The following is a 17,833-nucleotide window of genomic DNA, read 5'->3' as shown; positions in this document are numbered from 1 at the left end:
AGATATTTGACGATCTTTGGTCGATCTTCAACGTGTTAGGTTCGGCTCATGAAAAGTTCGACGTATGAACCTGGCCTCATTGTCTGTATCGAAATCAACAGGAATTGATAAGATATCTGCTAATCTTTTGAAATTATCAGCACCAGTCATTGCGCTACCTCTAGCAGATATCTTAAATGCTTCAATCCAGTCGCGAACCTTTCCGTCTGAGTTGAAAGTGGCTAGAGTTATCCCATTACACAAAAAAGGTCCCCGTAACATGCTAGACAACTATAGACCAATATCAATTCTTCCCATAATCACTAAGATTTGTGAAAAATGCTGATGGAGTATCTTCGGAGAATATATTATCTGAATACCAATTTGGTTTCAGACGCCAGCATTCAACTGCATCAGCTTTATTAAGATCGTACTAGATTGGCCTTTATAACTTTGTAGTATTTCTTGACCTTAAGAAAGCCTTTGGAACTGTAAGCCATATGATATTGTTAGCTAAGCTCATGGCTTACGGTATCAAAGGGGATTCACTTAAGCTGCTTAGCTCATACTTAAATGATCGTATGCAAACTTGTCAGATAAATGCCAGTTATTCAAATGAGAGAGTGATAACTTGTGGAATTCCTCAGGGCTCTAATCCTGGCCCATTATTTTTTCTTTTATACATAAATGACTTGCAAAATTGTTTAAAATACTCAACACCGAGAATGTTTGCAGACGACACTAATATCACAGCAGCAGGAAGATCAATAATTGAAACAGAAATCCATTTGAACCTAGACTGGAACAGTGCTAAAACGTGACTATTAGCAAATAAACTAAGCCTTAACATTGCCAAGACTGAATATGTTTTGATCGGATCTAGAAATCGCATACGTAGTCTCGATTGTGAACCAAAGATAGGAATTGGAAATGACTTATAGTTAAGAGAGTTCATCGTATAAAAGTATTAGGAGTACATATAGATGATAACCTTACTGACTTGGGAAATACATATTGACGAAATAGCCGGTAAAATATCTTCCGGAATTGGTGCTATTAAAAGGCTTAGAGAATTTGCAAAACAAGATACATTGGCATCTGTTTACGATGCACTTATAAGATCACATCTTTGAATACTGTTCAGAAGTATGGGACGCACCAGGTGTAGGACTTTCCGACCCTATTTTAAAACACATTATGTGAAGTAGGCTTCCTGAATAAAGATTAATTATTATTACTATTATTATCGCTTGCAAAAACTTCAAAAAAAAGTGCGCTAAGGTAATTATGCGTTGTCCGAATAAGGCTGGTCAGTCTGAAATAGCAATACGATCATTGGGGTGGATTCCTCTGACCGAACGTAGATCTCAAATTAAGGCTGAATTAATGTTTAGAGTTCTCAATAACCTCGCACCAAAAAGGCTTGTTGAAATATTTGACCAAGTGCACTTATAATTTGCGTGATTCTCCAAATAAAGTTGCCATGCCTCTACCAAAGACTGACTTTTCGAAAAAAGTTATAGTGGTGCCAAATTGTGGAATTCTCTGTCCAGTGGACCTAAGTTATTGCCAATGCCCAGACTCCTTCCGCAACAAACTCTTATCCCTCGGCACATGACAATTTGTTATATATATAATTTCAATTAAATTATAATATTATTACTAAGAAATCCAAAAATACCATCACACCAGTCTTAAGACAGCTTCATTGGCTGTCAGTAGAATTTCATATAAGTCTTGTTAACAACATAAAAAGCTATCTTAAACAAGCCATGCAGGGTAATATTCATCTAATGGCTATAGTAAAGTATATATTTGTTTGATACTGAATAAACACAGATTTCAACCATGAGCATTATTTTTTGATCAATCCAATCATTTTTAAGAGTGCGGGTTTTATCATTTTCGACCGCTCTTTTTCAAGAAGTTCCTGGAACGCCGGATTTCAACTGATTTCGCTGAAAATTTGAGATATGAGGACCAATATCTAATCTCAAAAAGAGTGCGTGTCTCAGTTTCTTGATATCGTCGCGCTTTAAAGTTATTTCATGATTTATGCGTAAAACAGGTCGAAATTTAAAATTGCCAATCAGAGACCCTCGCAAAGAAGCCTTCTGTTATGCCTGTTTCGGAACGTTCTGCAAATATGCAAATTCTGGTTCTCTTTATGGTTAAGTTTAACTTTAATTCTCCACCACGAAAGCTTCGACTTTTCCTTGAGATTCCAAGATTCTTGATGGATGTGAAGGTATCAGGTGTCAGTCTTGGCAGAAGTCTATTCTGAGCCGATAAGAAACGATTGATGATAAGTTATCACGATGCGGTATATGCTACTGTTAATATACTTGTCGCTAGGTTTGTTCCCAGATATAAGTATATTCGAAATGAAAACTCCTTTAAGGAATCTGAAAACATACAAGATTTTATGAAGCTTTCATTGAATCTGGAGTATGCCTTGGAGTCACCTGTCACAAATTTGACATCTTGAACTTCCATATTACTTTCACTCTCCATAGAGTGAAAGTAACACGTCCGCCGGCACCTTGGATCTTCTAAAACACTGGAACTCCAGGTCAATAGGAATCGATTAAGAAAACTCGCACAACAAGATAATATAACTGAGGTCTGGCTGTCCTTTAGGGCTGTACGCAATGAACTCAAACACCTCATCAACAACACCAAGAAGGCCTTCACAACCAAAGTACTACAGTCAAATTGACCAAAGAAAGTTTGGAAAGTAATAGATCGAATACTTCACCCAAGCCCAGTCCAGTGCATCTACTGTCCAAAGAACACTAGGAGTTCAGCCTGATAATACTGACCAATTATACGCCGATTTGTTGGAAAACTAAGGTACATGTATACAAAATTAGAAAAATAAGTGTGAAAGACTACCCAATAGGGAGAGCGGTCCCATGATAGACACTTCGCTTGAGGACGCACATAAAATAATATGATATATAAAAAATAAATATACTATTGTCTGTGACACGGACACTCGCGAACTATTGACCATGTGCAAAGCAAGTCGATATCAAATACACTGTTATGGAGATCGCAGTTCAGAATTAGAAACAATTTAAAGGACGAAAGTCTAGATAAAAAAACTAGGAGACGCTGATTTACCAATAGAGAGTTTTAGATTTACGTTCACGGCAAACGTGAAACGTCAGTTGACCGACCATTTAAGGTGTTTCGATACAGTTTCGTGATCACCAAACAGAACTTTTTCAATCGTCGCGCTGACAATGTTCTGTTTGCTGGATCATTTTAGAATTCATACCAGTCGTTGCTCTTGGTTTGAAGTTTGTACTAATGTATATTTTATCAAAATCAAAGTCTTTAACGCAAGAAAATCGAGAAAAATCGAAAATTGGAAAAAATAAAAGTGCGCGCGATTCAGATGTGCTGTAGAAAAACTGTTAACTCCTAAGAACCCCCAATTCATAACAAACAAAATATCAAGGATTTAAAGAAATTCTTATGTTAGATTTGGAGAAAATCGCACGAACATTTCATATTCTCAGTTTTGTTTATCGCTTTTGCGCACTCGGTTTAAAAAATTCCTATTGAATCAAATTATTCAAAAATATCCTAAAGTGTTGCTGTTGCTCTTGTTTTTATACTGTGTGAGTTTGGTCAACTAGTTCCTTGCTGGTCTTGAGAACGAATTTTTTTTCGAAGAGCGTTTCTGAGTAAAGATTTAGCAAATCTTCGAAGTTTTGCGTTTTCCACGATTTCTTTTCTCGATGCCTTTTGTATTTTATATGGTGCAATCCCATTAGTTATATATGAAATCAAATTTAACGAAATTGTGAACATTGAGATCGATCAGTCCATATGAAGCCTTATAAAAAATACTAGGTCCTTCATTTCTCCGTCGTAGCAAAGAGAAAGTAAGTCGAGCGCCAGTAACATCTCTTTTTATGGCATCTTCGCTAATCTTGGTCTTGAGAATCCGTCTTGTGGCTCTTCTTTGGATTCTTTCAATTGCTGCTTTGAGCTTAAGTTGTGCTGGAGACCACACTTGGGTTGCAAAATTCAGTTGTTATTTCAGACGTCCCAAGTACAGTGTCCTCGTTCTGGTTCTAGTGTCTGTTAGTTGTGGACACGTTTTCTTTAGTAAGCCAAGCAGCTTGTTGGCTTTAGCTGTAATGGTGCGAATGTGAGTGCCCCAGGAGAAGTTGCTTGAGACGATGACTCCTAGATCTCTTGTTCCAAAGAATTACTTATAAGATGTTGGCTTTTTCTTTTGCGTATTGCAGCGTAGATGAGAGACTATTTTATCGCCTTATAATATCGCTATATATTCCACAACTTCCGGGCCCAAACGAAAAGGAGTTCTATAAAGATTTTTGCTTATTCTTCACGACATGATTTTCTGTCCAAAATTCTCAATGTTTTAGTTGGGAGTTAACAATGTTGACATTTTAAAAGCAAAAGAGGACCTTTTTTGCTGTATTTAAGCGGTGTTAGTGAGCACCCGATAATAGCTGAAAAATTTAGCTTCATAGGCACTTTAAGTCGTAATTGGGGAAACCTGTGACGGTATCCCTTACCTCTCATCTGCTTGTAATTTGGTTATATTTTTCATTTTTTCAAACTATGATTTGATATGAGGTAAAAGCTAAATATAATAAAATTTAGCTGTTTTGAGCTGCCATCGATCAAAGGTATCAGCTTTAAATAATCGTTGGAAACCCAAATTGAAATGAATGAAAAGTTAGAATATTGATGTAGTCAGTTAAATGAAGAGGAAATGAACTAAGAGAAGGAATCTCTGGTATTCATGCTTAAACACCATCCCGTTTAATGCCATTTTTAAAATCACATTTGCCATCGTTTGTTCTTTCGCACAAGCGAAATTCGAACACGAGGAAACAGGTTAGAGCGCGCACAGCTAGTATACGCGTGCAGAGAAACAAACGATCAAATTATTGATTCTAGCATCAATAATTATAAAATGTCCAAGCCCGGTCGAATATTGTGGGAAAGCGTTGGATGGGTTTGGACGATTTATATATGTTCTCGCAGTAACAGAACTTGAAGAATTTTTATTTCTGATGACGTCAAGAAAAGTCGGTCGCATGCGTTATTTAAAGAAATAAAAACTCGAAAACTACGTGGTCAATATCTTTAAATTTCTACAGTTTTTTCTTCGTAGAATGAACCATCACAGCCAATTCAAAGCTAACAAGCTTTTTGGTATGTTTAAGAGGACATGCCCTCAACTGAGTGATATAAGATGCAGAAGAACACTATACCTAGCACATGTAAAATCTAAGCTATTGACCGCTTCTGAGGTATGGTCACCGAGCCTATCTAAACTAAAAGAATAGATCGAAAGAGTACAGCGACGTGCCACCAGATGTATCCTCAGGACCAAGATTGGGGAAACTACTTATAAACAAAGACTAAAGGAATTGAACTTGCTCCCTCTCTGCTATGATATAAAGATTAAGGATCTCATGTTCTTTTATAAATCATTATATGGACAGACAAACGTTAATGTTCACGATTTTGTCAAAATTCTCCAAACATAGACGTACTCGTCTTACTCGAAATCCTGTTATGGTTCTTGTGAAACCCCTACCTTTAAAGCATCTTACTTTAATAGGATAGTTTGCCTTTGGAACACCGTCTGTAAAGAGGCGCCAACTAGTGTTTTTCCTAGTCTCTCTCAATTTAAATCTTTTCTAAGGCAAAGGTACTTTTCTTTGCTTGAGGGCACATTTGATGTTGATCTGACATGTACTTGGTCATTAGTTCGTAACGGTTTCCTTGTCATCGTGCTCGATAATAACTGAACCTCAGGGACTTTTGTTTCTGATTATTTTTTGGCTGTTCTAGGTTCACTAGTTATCAATTTTTACAACTATAACTGTATTAATTTTCCAAGAAAATTTCCGCACTTCCTGATTGATACCCAATAAAAGTTGTAAAATTCTTTGTTTTGCTTGTTTTGAAGCTGTCATCTCTGGACGGGGTGTCTTGTCTTCCTTGTCATTGGCTTTGTGGACTGGTTGCTCAGGTTCTTTCGTAATCTCTAACGGGTAGAGCTTTTCAACTGGAGGGGTGAGGTCATTTCCGGTTCCCGTACAATGACTGCTCTTAAATGACCGTCCTTACCAGGAAAGGTCTCCTTGAAGACACCCATCTTCCATTGCAGTCTCGGTAGGTCACCATGTATCAAGACTACGTCGCCAGTTTTCGCAGCGCAGTTCAGTTTTGCTTCTTTTTAGATTATGAAATTCTCTTAGACTGGTGAGATATTCCTTGCGCCAACGGACCCAAAGCCTTTAGGTGTTGGTAATGCTTTGCCCGTCTGGTAAGCGTCTCTTTAGTGCTCTCCGGCCCCGCGAAGTCAGGATCATATTCCTGTTCCTTCGATGTGGTGTCTGGGAGTGTTAGCAAGCGACGACCACAGAGAAAGTGCGACGGTGTCAAAGGTGGGCCTTCATTGATGTCTGCGTATGGGTACGTCAAAAGACGACTGTTTAGCACGGCCTCCACTTCGGTTATTATTGCGATTAGGTCGCTGATTTGGTCACTGATGCTTTCCCGATTGTTTTCTTGAGGCAACGCTTGACTATGCCAACTAACCTTTCGTAGAAGCCTCCCCACCATGGAGCTCGTTCAGCAATTAACTGCCATTTGATTCCATGGCTCGAGAGAAAGCGCTGTGAGGTCTCTGACTTCTGGATTTTGTCTTTAAGGGGTGTTAAAACTTTGGAGCTTGCCTTGAAGTTCTTTGCGTTATCGGATATTACCAAGTTCGGGACTCCTCGTCTGCTGACAAACCTTCTGAATGTTCTTATGAATGCGTCGGCGCTCAGATCTTCTGCTACTTCCAGGTGTACGGCTCTTGTGTTGGCACATAGATGAGGGCCAGCGTAATCCACCCCAGTTACGTAAAATGTGCATTTTTCACACAGCTGTGATTTGGGCATAGACGGAGTACTGGCTGGTGGGAATGGTTTTCCCTCTATTTTTCTGCATGTCACACATTTCCTTAGGATCTTTGTGATGCACTGCCTTCCTTGCGGAATCCAGTATTTTTGGCAGATTTCGGTCAATGTTTCACGGACTCCATTGTGGAAGACACGTGAGTGCATCCTTCTTACGATTAGCTCGGTCAGTTTTGAGTCTTTGGCTAGTAGTATTGGGAATTTCGTTTCTTCCGAGAGGGGGCTGTGTTGCAAACGCCCATGGCATCAAATGAGGTTTTCTTCGTCCAGGTATAGTCCCAATTGTTTTGCGATAGCGGGTCGCTTTTTCTTTGGTGGCCCGTTGGTCAGATGTGTGATTTCAGCAGCGTATGTTAACTTTTGCGAACCTTTTATCAGCCTGTTTTCTGCGTCTAGCAGTTCTTCAGATGTGATGATGTGCAGCTCGTGGGGGGACACAATCTTCTTGCATTTAGCAATGAATCGAAGGACGAGTGAAGTGACTCTTACGGCTCGACTGAAGGTACTGTATCTCATGAGGTCGATGGCTTTCAGTATGTTGGGTCTTGGTTCCACACGAGCAGTTACCGTTAGTTCTTGAGTGTGGTGGTCTTTCAGTGGTTGCTTGGCTGGTGTCGGCCAATCCTTTTCTGACTCGCCCATCCAAGAGGGACCAGAACTCGGATTTTCGTGCGAATGTTTTCACTGGTATACCACGTGTGAGTAAATAAGCTGGATTTGAAGTCGTGGGGCAATATTTACAAGAGTGTTTTGGCATCATTTCTTTGATCTTTCTGACTCTAGTCTCGACGAATTGTGGTAGTTGTTTGTCTGTCGATAACCATGCCAGCACAATTTGTGAGTCACACCAAAGTATTACTCGGTTAGCGTCGATTGTAAGGGTTTTCTGGATAAACTGTGCCAATTTTTTGCTCCTAAGAGCGCTGCATGTATAATTCTCATCTTTGTTGTGGCACTGTTTAACTTGAAGACAGAGAAGTGTGGGATGTAACGTAGGACTCCTTCGTGCTTGCGAGGGTCTGCTATTTTCTCGACGAAGCCTTGACGCTCCTGGTCTTCAATGTGTTCGCTGTACCTCTTGATAAGCATAGGGTCTCTTCTCAAAAGGCTGTGCTGCAAGCTGTTCAATCTTCTTTTGCTCAGCCCGAAGTTACTGGGTAGCCTCATGTTTGTTCTCTGTCCATGGAAGCCTGACGACGTACCGTCCTGATTCTTGATTGAAGTTAACGGTGTCGTTGAATTTTATCGCTCTCTGTCTGTGTCTTCCGGTGCGTCGATTTTGTTGATTTCCCTGAATTTAGGGAGGATCTCATTTAGTGGTTCGTTGACCTGTTTCAGTGATGTTTATACGACTGCATAACGCGTTAGAGATTTTGTCGGTATTGTTTTGGCTAACGGGTCCTGAGATTAGCCATCCGAATTTGCTGCTCATGGCGATGATTCCACTGTCAGAGCATTTCACCACTTCCCCTGTAAACATGTAGCCGTAAAGGTCGTTTCCAATTATCATGTCGACACTAAGTTGTTTGTCGGTTTGATGTGCGTCCGCTAATTTGGGTCCTTGTAGTTCTTCATGCCCCATAATATTACCTTTCATTTTGTGAGATAGTGGAGGGCATATGGTTGGAGTGACTAACGCTTCTAGCTTGACGTTCTCTTGCTCTGTTTGGATGTGAAACTGCACGACTGCATACTCCGCTAGCCGAACGTCGTCACCTATAAAGGTTCTTGTCGTAACGGCTGAAGGCCTACTAGAGCCTATTTTAGCTTTTCCGTGATGAATGTTCTTTGTGACCCTGAGTCGAAGAGAGCTCTTGCGAAATGGGTTTTCCCTTGTGGTCCCACCGTCCTCACGAGTGCTGTTTGCATTAAGATCGTTCCTTTAGTATAGGGTACCTACGTGGTCCCCATGTGTGGTCTGTGGTTTTGACGTGCTTGCTGGGGGCTCGCTGGGTGGGTTATTCTCGGCTTCCGATTGGGTAGGATCTGACTGTTGTGGGTTTGACTCTCCGGCTTCACAAATTGAGGCGTGATGTTTTCCTTTACATTGTAGGCATCTTCCTTTTGAGAAACATTTGCTGATAGTGTGATTCGTTCCAAGGCAGTTGAAGCAGCGACGTTGTTGGCGGAGAAGGGCGATCCTTTGTCTGGTCGATGCTGTTCGTTGTAGTATGGGTATGTTCGGGTGATTGGTCTGTCCCTTGAGGCCTTGCCTGGGGTCGTTTTGTTTCTCGTTGTTGAGAGCAGGGCTCCCGCGGTGGGCGTAAAGGCGTCCATTGCTGAAGAACGAAGATGGCAAGTTCACCGACGAGGAAGGGCTGCTCTCAGCTCGTTTATTGAGCTGTCTGCCTTTGGGCAACTTCTAAAAATCGCGCGCCTTATTTCTTCTGGTATTTTCTTGATGAGCATTGACATCAACAGACTGCCGTATGATTCTGATAACACACCCAGAGACTCTAGACCGCGTATATAATTTCGCATGAATCGTAGAATGCTCCAAGCTTCTTCATATCGCTAGATGTAGGAGGGATTTTGGTAAGTGCATCCATGTAGCAGTTAATGAGCGCTTGCTTCTGTCCGTAGCGTTCGCGCAGCAGTTTTATTGCTTTGCAATATTTTCCTTGTGTAAGTGGTAGCCCCGCTATCACGCGAGCTGCTTCCCCTCTTTAGTTGCCCGCTTAGATAGTTCATTTTTTCAATGTTGCTAAGTTCTGGGTTTTCGTCAATTGCTGAGCTGAACCCTTCCCAGAACGTTTGCCATTCCAGCTTATTAGGATTTCAGCTTTAGCTTCGGTAGATTAGTGGCTACTCTATGTTTTGGATATGGCTCAGTAATGGACGATTGGAACGGACTCGCCGTTTGCTGATTTAATTGCGTCGAAGTTTTGCTCAGAAACCTCTTGATTGCTGTATTGCAATCCATGATTTCGTCGTTCCACTTTAGCGCATCTTCTATTTCCCTCTCGATATCTTGTTCGGAACTGTAGAACTTGATGATTGCATCATCCATCCTTGTTAGTTCTTCGCTTAACCTGATAAGTCTTTCGCGAAGGGCTTCCAGTTCACTGGAGTCAGCCGGATCTTCTTCCATAATGAGCTTCATCGCTTTTTTCAGGTCATGACTGACGTGGCCTCTGTGGGCGGTTCTGACATGCTTCGCCTTTTGTATCTCCTGTTCTTGTGACAAAGCTGGGTTTCGGCACCAATGTCCAAGGCCGGTTGAATAATGTGGGAGAGCGTTGGATGAGTTTGCACGATTTATTCATAATCTATAGCTGCACCGCTTGATGTTGTAGCGTGCGCGTAAGAAAATCGTTGCGTCTAGTTACGTCACAATCAATCGAATCAAGTTACGTCAGAAGCTGATTACACAGGTAATCTACAAAGTCGGTTACGACTTAAAAATAGCATCAAAGAGTGCTCATGATGGTGAGCGGAGATTCCTTCTCTTAGTTCATTTTTTCTTGGTTCAATTTATACTGAAACTAGTCTCCCACACAGCCGCTATTGGTGTCGTCACGCAACTCTCCCTCCACTAAGTAGCTACTTAGGGGAGTAACCGTTGAGTGACGACACTAAAGAGGCTACGTAGGAAGACTATACTGAGACTTGCAGTAATTTGTTTCATACCCATGATTTGATCATTAACTGTGAAGGGTGAGTGATAGTATATTTATCGGCACACCTAGAAACATAATGACAAAAAGTCATAAGAGATACACGATTATATCATAGGTAGTACAGAGCACCATCTCCCTATATTATTGATATTTTTCTCTTATTCTCTCTACTTCATTATATATACACCGAACGCATAATTCATTACTACTATACTATGTCTATTCTTTGCGTACATATTTACGGTGTTCAACTTATCTATAGAGAAAAAATATCGCTCTGGGATCCTCACGAATACCCTACATTTCATATTCTGGCTGCGTTACCAGCGTGGTTGGTCCTTGTAGTGTAGTGGTTAACACATCGGACTAGAATACCGAAGACGTGGGTTCGAATCCTGCCAAGGGCATTTGATATTTTTCTCTTATTCTCTCTACTTCCCTATATTACATATGATTATATGGCTTACATGGGGTGTGGACAGCTGAGAAGAATAAGTTTATCAACAACCTCTGGATACTGATGAGCTATAGTCCTGTTGAATATACAAATACTGTGAGTTACCACAAAAAGTTATCTACCATACAAAATACCAAATGCATAAATATTACACATATTAAATACAACAAACAACATTTATTTTCCGAGTATATCTTTGTTTCTTCTGTGCAATTAACTAACATGACTGATGACGCCACTCTAATATGATATACTTGGATAAAAGATGTAAAAGTATGTAAATATTATATCATATCGTTACCGAGATGGGTACAAGATATCTCGTATCCACCGAGGTATAAGGTATACAACCGCCTTATATCATCATTATGGAAGTTTCGTAAAACGGGTTTCAAAAGCAACGTCAGGAGAAGTTGTCGAACATCTCAATTCCATTTTCGCCCGCTATGGACCCCAGAAACAGTGATCTCAGTCAACGGTCCTAAATCTTTTTCTAATTTCTCCTAACAATTGGATTGCACAAGTAGCCCGTGGTACCCCCAAAGCAATATGGAGGAAGATTAGGACTACCTGTTATCCTAGATCAACTAAAGCCATCATGGCCATATCTTCAGAATAGAGAGGAAACATAAGAAATCAAACTGCCGCATGGCAATTTCGTGGATAACCTCCTCTGAATCCTTCTTGAACTCTAGTCCAGAACTGGACCCACTTTTCACAATTGTGTTTATTGTTTTGCGCGCGCAATGATCCTCTGAACTCTGATTCTACCACAGGGGGCCCAATTTAGATTAAAGTGAATGGTGAAAATAAAATCGGAAAAATTAAATAATCAATTATTTTTTAAATTCGAGATCAAGATAATGTCCTCCGTAATGCGAAAGAGCAAAAAAATCAATGAAAAATCTACTAGAAAATTTTTTTTTCGCGCGCGCCTTTGCTTTCCTATATAATTTCCCTATTGTATCTGATGTTGATCTTATGTATATATATTGTGACAAGGGAGGAAACTACAGTCGCCATATTTGAAAAAACAACTTACTTTGAACCACAATTTTATTGTCTTTTAAACCTCAAACTCCACAAAAAACTTGATCAAAATGATCCCTACGATGGGGGATTCATTTATATAAAACTCTTTTGGCTCTTCCTACAAGATTTCTATGAGTGAAATTTTCGTGCAGAAAATTTTTCGCTTGCAGAAAATTTTCTGCCATGTTATGTCAAAGTTACTACTTGCGTAGGACTCGGGCGAGAACGAATTTCGACCTTACTGCTCTCCCGCACAGGATTTTTGTAACGTGTACACGACCCACCACCAGCCACCCCACAGGGCTAGTTTTGTTCATGAAAAATTCTTCCACAAAGTTCTCTATGGTCGACATTTTTTTGCTTTTTTGGATGGTTTCACTTGTCAAATGAAAGATAACTACAGATAACTCAACACGATATCAGATTTAGTGAAAATTACAATGTATGTCTTTCATTTAACTTGAAATTTTGGAGATTTCCGTGTACTTTTTCAGGACAAAACTGCATCATCATGAAAGCTGGTAAGCAAAAATATTGGGTTCCTCTTGCGTCCCGCTAATAAGAGCTATGCGTATTAAGTCTCATATGACACTTAGAATTTCAGTGGTTAGAGCATGGCACCGGAATCGCCAGCACACGGGTTTTAATCCCGTTCAAGAATTTATTTACTTACACTGTAAAATAAGCGAATATTCCATAAAATTTCGTTTAGAAATGTTACTCAACTTGTCTTTATTTAAGTGTATAACTAGCTAAAAACTAGTGTGAGCTGCGTCGGTGTTTCTAATGAAACAGTAATGATGAAAACGTGAAAAGATGAAAAAACTTACTTAAGTAAGTTTTTTCATCTTTTCACGGTGTATAATTTACCTTTTCATCATTACTGTTTTATTCAAGTGTGTATGATACGAGTACTAACATATTTTGTTGCTGAGCTGTTTTCGAGTTTACTTGAATGCTGTAAATCTTCTTTTTTTTTTTTTTTTTTTTGGTTTCGTTTGTAATGGCGTAGATATATTTTTTACTTTGCTCTTAAAGTGCACATGAACCCTTCGACAATACTTTCAGTACTGATTCTACACGAAGTAAATAGTTGAATGGTAAAATATTTCTTGATTTGAGTGATGCGTTTCTAAGTTATGAAGGTTTATACTTCCAATGTGCTAATGAGTGTGACGTCCATTAAGGCTTAATCAAATATACAAAATCGAACTGGTTCATAGAAACAGTATTTAAAAAGCATCATTATTTTACTCATGGTTTACATGAAAGCTATTTACAATTTTTATTTTCAAAATGGCCAGCATTTAGTATTACTAGTTACAACAAAAACACTCAAATACCTTACCTGACGTCATCATCATTAACATATTGGAAGTATAAACCTTCATAACTTAAAGACGCATCACTCAAATCAAGAAATATTTTACCAATCAACTATTTACTTTATGCAGAATCAGTACTGAAAGTATTGTCGAAGGGTTCATGTGCACTTTAATATTAAGCCAGTAAAGAAATTTAAATTACATGCCTTTTTATGATTGTTATACTCATTAATGGTACTCTTCTCTAGTTTTTAGAGTCTGTTTTTTTTCTAATGCAACCTGAACCGATCGTTTCTTGATTCTTTTGAAGATCCGAAGGTCAAGCTTTACATCATCCCACATCGAATATTGAGATTCTACATTAGATAAGAACTTTTTGATTGTACTGAAGTCCGAAAGTAAGTTTCGCGTAACGTTCGTAAGCAGATGATGTAATACGATTGATAAACGTTTAAATATCGATCTGCTTATATACCTACTTGCAAGAAGGTTGTCATACCAGAATAGAACATTTGTAATTTAGTAACTTAGTGATTTAGTAAATTTACCGATTAGGAATAAATTATCACTGACGTCAGACTCGAATTCATCAGTAAGAAAAAAATAGTTTTGGACAACATGATGTATCCGGCATGCACATGAAGATGTAATTTCAAAATTAAAACGAAAATGAATAAATAAAGAATAATATCACTATTTGTTTTTATACGTTTCTGCTCGTGTTACATCGTGGCTATTATACAGTAAATATATAGGTTGACATAATAACAATGCTAAAAGAATTTCCCTTTAGACTGGGAAAACTAACGTAACAAAAACTACGAATTCTAGCGCTGCCTGGCGTTTCTGATATGTTAGTAGTTAGTCTGACGTTCGTGATAATTTATTCCTAATTGGTAAATTTACTAAATCACTAATTTACTAAATTAAAAATGTTCTATTCTTGTATGACAACCTTCTTGCAAGTAGGTGTATCTCAGTAAGCGAATGAGCGAGTGATACGCATACTTAGCGTACCCACGAGTTAATCAAACTACCTTTGGTGAACTCGTGGATACTACCCTGTGCCCTTAATTTGCATTTTGTTGACTTAATTTCGTAATTACAGAGATCAAAGTATTTCGCTTGATTTAAATGCCCAATTTTCTGGTAAGATGGGCAATTATGACTCATTATGACTTCCTGACCTTTCTTTATGAAGAATAAATTCCTCCAAAACACGAAGTCTGGTTTTAGTTTTTTTTTTTTTTAGTTTTAGTTGCCTGTGGCAGCCCAGTCGTAAAATGCGTTTGGTTTTGTACTGGGTTGCCTGTGGAAGCCAAGTCGTAAAATGCCTTTGCTTTTTTAACTGGGTTGCCTGTGGCAGCATAATCGTAAAATGTCTTTCGGTTTTTTTTGTTTGTTTTTTTGTCTTCTCCCTCTCGCGAAAAGTGCATTCTTGTATTTTAATGACGTGTAAATAAATAAATGGCTCATAGATTGGCTTAGCAGATGAAGATGTAATTCCAGGCTTTAGAAGTAATATGATTGAGCAGTAAAAGAAGATTTCTAGGATCGAAATTAAGATATTTATTAGTATAAATACTGGTCCTACTTAGTCGGCAGTATTCTGGCTTCAATCGCGCGGGTTAGCAGAGCCTAAATGAAAATACGGCTTTCAGTTTTTAGTTAATAAGGCATATACATGAATATATCGTTAAATTTTACCAGGTAGTAGAGCTGGTAACTTTGGCCGTAAATACTTTTCGCTAAGTTTTGAATCGTTTTACTAACCGAGTTTCATTCCACTTCACTGGTTTGGATAATTAAAAAAAAAAACTATATTTGAAGAATATATTCAATAATGGAGAGATCGAGAACTTCAGAACGGTAAGTGAAAAACAAAAAACCATTTAAACCCATTTCTAAACGAATTTAGAGTTCCTGAAATAAATATATTTCAGGTCAAAGTATACACAGAACAGGATACTAGCTTTACCAGCGACTCACCATCCTATATATCCTCCCATGTCATGACACACCAAGATACAAGACAAATACCCTAGACTTGATATCTGAAATACAATACAACAAATAGAAATTATCACACGTTTGATATCGTGTTTATTCACGAGTTTCCATATCATATCGCAAACAAGCGAGTGCGCGAGCGAGTAAGCGATATGATATGAGAACAAGTATATCGACCCTAAATGTGTAATAAAATTATTTGTCTACATCAAAAAGCATGCCCTGCTAGTAAATGATAGATATGATATGAGAACAAGATATCGACCCTAAATGTGCACATTTAGGAGGTATTATAAGCCAATTTGATCTACACACTGTGGCTTCGTTTACACGATACCGGACAAATTTTTGAAAGGTCAAAAAGTTGTATGTTTTTTTCACAACACACACAACTGTGCTATCCGAACAATAGTCCGCACGCCTAGCCCTGCAAGTTTTGGACCTGCGAAATGGAGGTTGAATTTTTGTCTTGCACGATTTAAAAAATTGACCGGTACCCTGTGAACACCTTGTCCGGATAACTTTTCGGACAAGATTGAAAATCAATGAAATTATCATATTGATCCTATTCCGTGTAAACAACACGTATTTTTATACAATATATGAGACGGGTCCGTGTAAATGGTACGTACAGGTCAAATTTTCCACCGGTTTAAAAATTCGTCCGGTATGGTGTAAACGCAGCATGAGATTTGGTTACTGTGATTCCCAGTCACACGCGATCAACTGAGACCTTATACCAAACCGCAATTCTTCGCAAGTAAGCTTGGCACGTTCCACAACGTCTGGTGGCCCCACGTCTGGTGTCCCCTCACCTCTGATGGCCCCTGTCCCAGTTTCTCCGCGGCAATACAAGCTGCGATTACGAAACTTGGCAGGGATGTAGTCACGTGCCCTGTCAGTCACCCCAAAGATTTTGGGTGTATTACGTCACATATCACGTGACTTGCTAAGATAACATTATTGCCAGTTTTCGAAATAAACCTTTATTTGACTTAATTGTACTACCAAAGTCTTTGTATTCCAACGCTGATGGTTACCAACCCCCCTGGCAGCGCGACGTCACAGGCCACGTGACTTATAAGTAGCGTTTTCTGGCTAAACGATAACAATAAACCGTCCACAACGCTACTTACAAAGACGCAAGACAGAAATTGAACATTGAGTGTAAGCTCACGAGGCAATCCTATAGAGTTTTCGGAATATTACAATTCCATGATTGGACCTGTCAAGGATAGATACAGGGAAAAAGTGCAAAACATCGGATTTGATCCGTATTCTTTAATAAATGGTGATTTCAGCGAAGATTGTGCAAAAATTCCTAGCATCGTATACCCAGATATCGTGAACTACTTGTTTTTCCAAACATCTTGGGCTACCAATAAGCAGATGAGAGTGTACAAATCAATGGACGCGTATAATTTCTTCGTATCTGGCTGGGTCGGCACTCTCTTATGAAAGAGGTACATCCAAGCTAAACACTTGTTTTTGCAGTTATGCACCTATCAATTGTTAAGCCCCCAGGGGGGAGGCCAGGCTAGAGGTTGGGATTAGATCAACAACACTTATTGCCCCCCACAGGGGGATTTACCACATAATTCTGTCGCCAGGGTGGGAAATTTGGCCAAATTTTGAGACTGTATGACCCCTGAATTTGTCCCAAGGTGGGAATTTTAGATGAGTTTGACCCCATTCAGAATCCTGAAGAAGGGGAATTTGACCAAAAAAGTTTAAAGTTTCTAGCCCAGCCTCCCCCGGGGGCTTAACCGAAGCAATTTAAAATATTTCATTAGCTCCTTATGCTCAAATAATGGTTTCCTTTTGATTATACAGGTAAACCATTCGCAAAGAGCACGAGAAACCCCTTTAAAGACATGGTTTTTCACCGAAAATGATGGCACTGTGATTACCGCAAACTGCAACTGCATGGCGGGCTTGAGTGAAGCATGTTCCCACATTGGTGCACTCTTGTTCGCCTGCGAAGCTGGATCAAGAATTGAGGGACTGAAAACATGCACTGGCAACAAAAACAAATGGTTAATGCCCTCCCATGTTAAGGAAATTCCTTACCTACCAGCATCAGAGATGGACTTAAGGTCGGCCAAGCAAAAACATAAGATGCTGTTAGGTGAGGGAAAAACTTCATTTGCCTCAAGAGATCTACCAGCAGGTAATGCCAATGGTATTCAAAATAGAGCTACTCTAGAAAAACAAAACAGTTTCATTGAAAATATATCTTGTTGTGGTACTAGACCAGCAATATTATCTCTTATGGAACCATTTAGTGACCTGTATGTCCCAAAACAAGTGAATTTGCCCAAGCCTATCACAGAGAAGTTTGAGAAAGAACCTGACCTAGATTTCACTAGGCTTCTTGAAAAGTGTTCCAACATTGAAGTTCAAATCACTCAAGAAGAATGCAAAGCTGTTGAATCCAACACG

General features: G+C 39.2%; 2 protein-coding genes across 2 annotated transcripts in view; both read right to left on the bottom strand.

Annotated features, from left to right (window-relative positions):
• The window catches only part of LOC116298236 (epoxide hydrolase 4), a 62,500-nt gene that overhangs the window by 16,954 nt on the left and 27,713 nt on the right, over positions 1–17,833 (bottom strand). The window contains exons 5-7 of the mRNA XM_031706618.2: positions 15,371–15,435; positions 11,035–11,100; positions 10,578–10,632 (exon numbers count right to left, since the gene is read on the bottom strand). Coding sequence (XP_031562478.2) covers positions 10,578–10,632; positions 11,035–11,100; positions 15,371–15,435 — 186 coding nt within the window. The remainder of the gene's footprint in view (positions 1–10,577; positions 10,633–11,034; positions 11,101–15,370; positions 15,436–17,833) is intronic.
• On the bottom strand, positions 3,491–7,094 carry LOC148913651 (uncharacterized). Its single transcript, XM_089034601.1, has one exon. The coding sequence runs from the start codon at positions 7,092–7,094 to the stop codon at positions 6,510–6,512; it is 585 nt and encodes a 194-aa protein (XP_088890727.1). The 3' UTR covers positions 3,491–6,509.

The sequence above is a fragment of the Actinia tenebrosa genome, unplaced genomic scaffold (assembly GCF_029948245.1).
Source record: "Actinia tenebrosa isolate PJP-AT-01 unplaced genomic scaffold, QUT_ActTen_1.0 PGA_scaffold0__85_contigs__length_37466705, whole genome shotgun sequence".
Classification (NCBI taxonomy): domain Eukaryota; kingdom Metazoa; phylum Cnidaria; class Anthozoa; order Actiniaria; family Actiniidae; genus Actinia; species Actinia tenebrosa.
The sequence above is the reverse complement of the archived record's forward strand: the minus strand, read 5'-3'. Positions and strand labels throughout refer to the sequence as shown.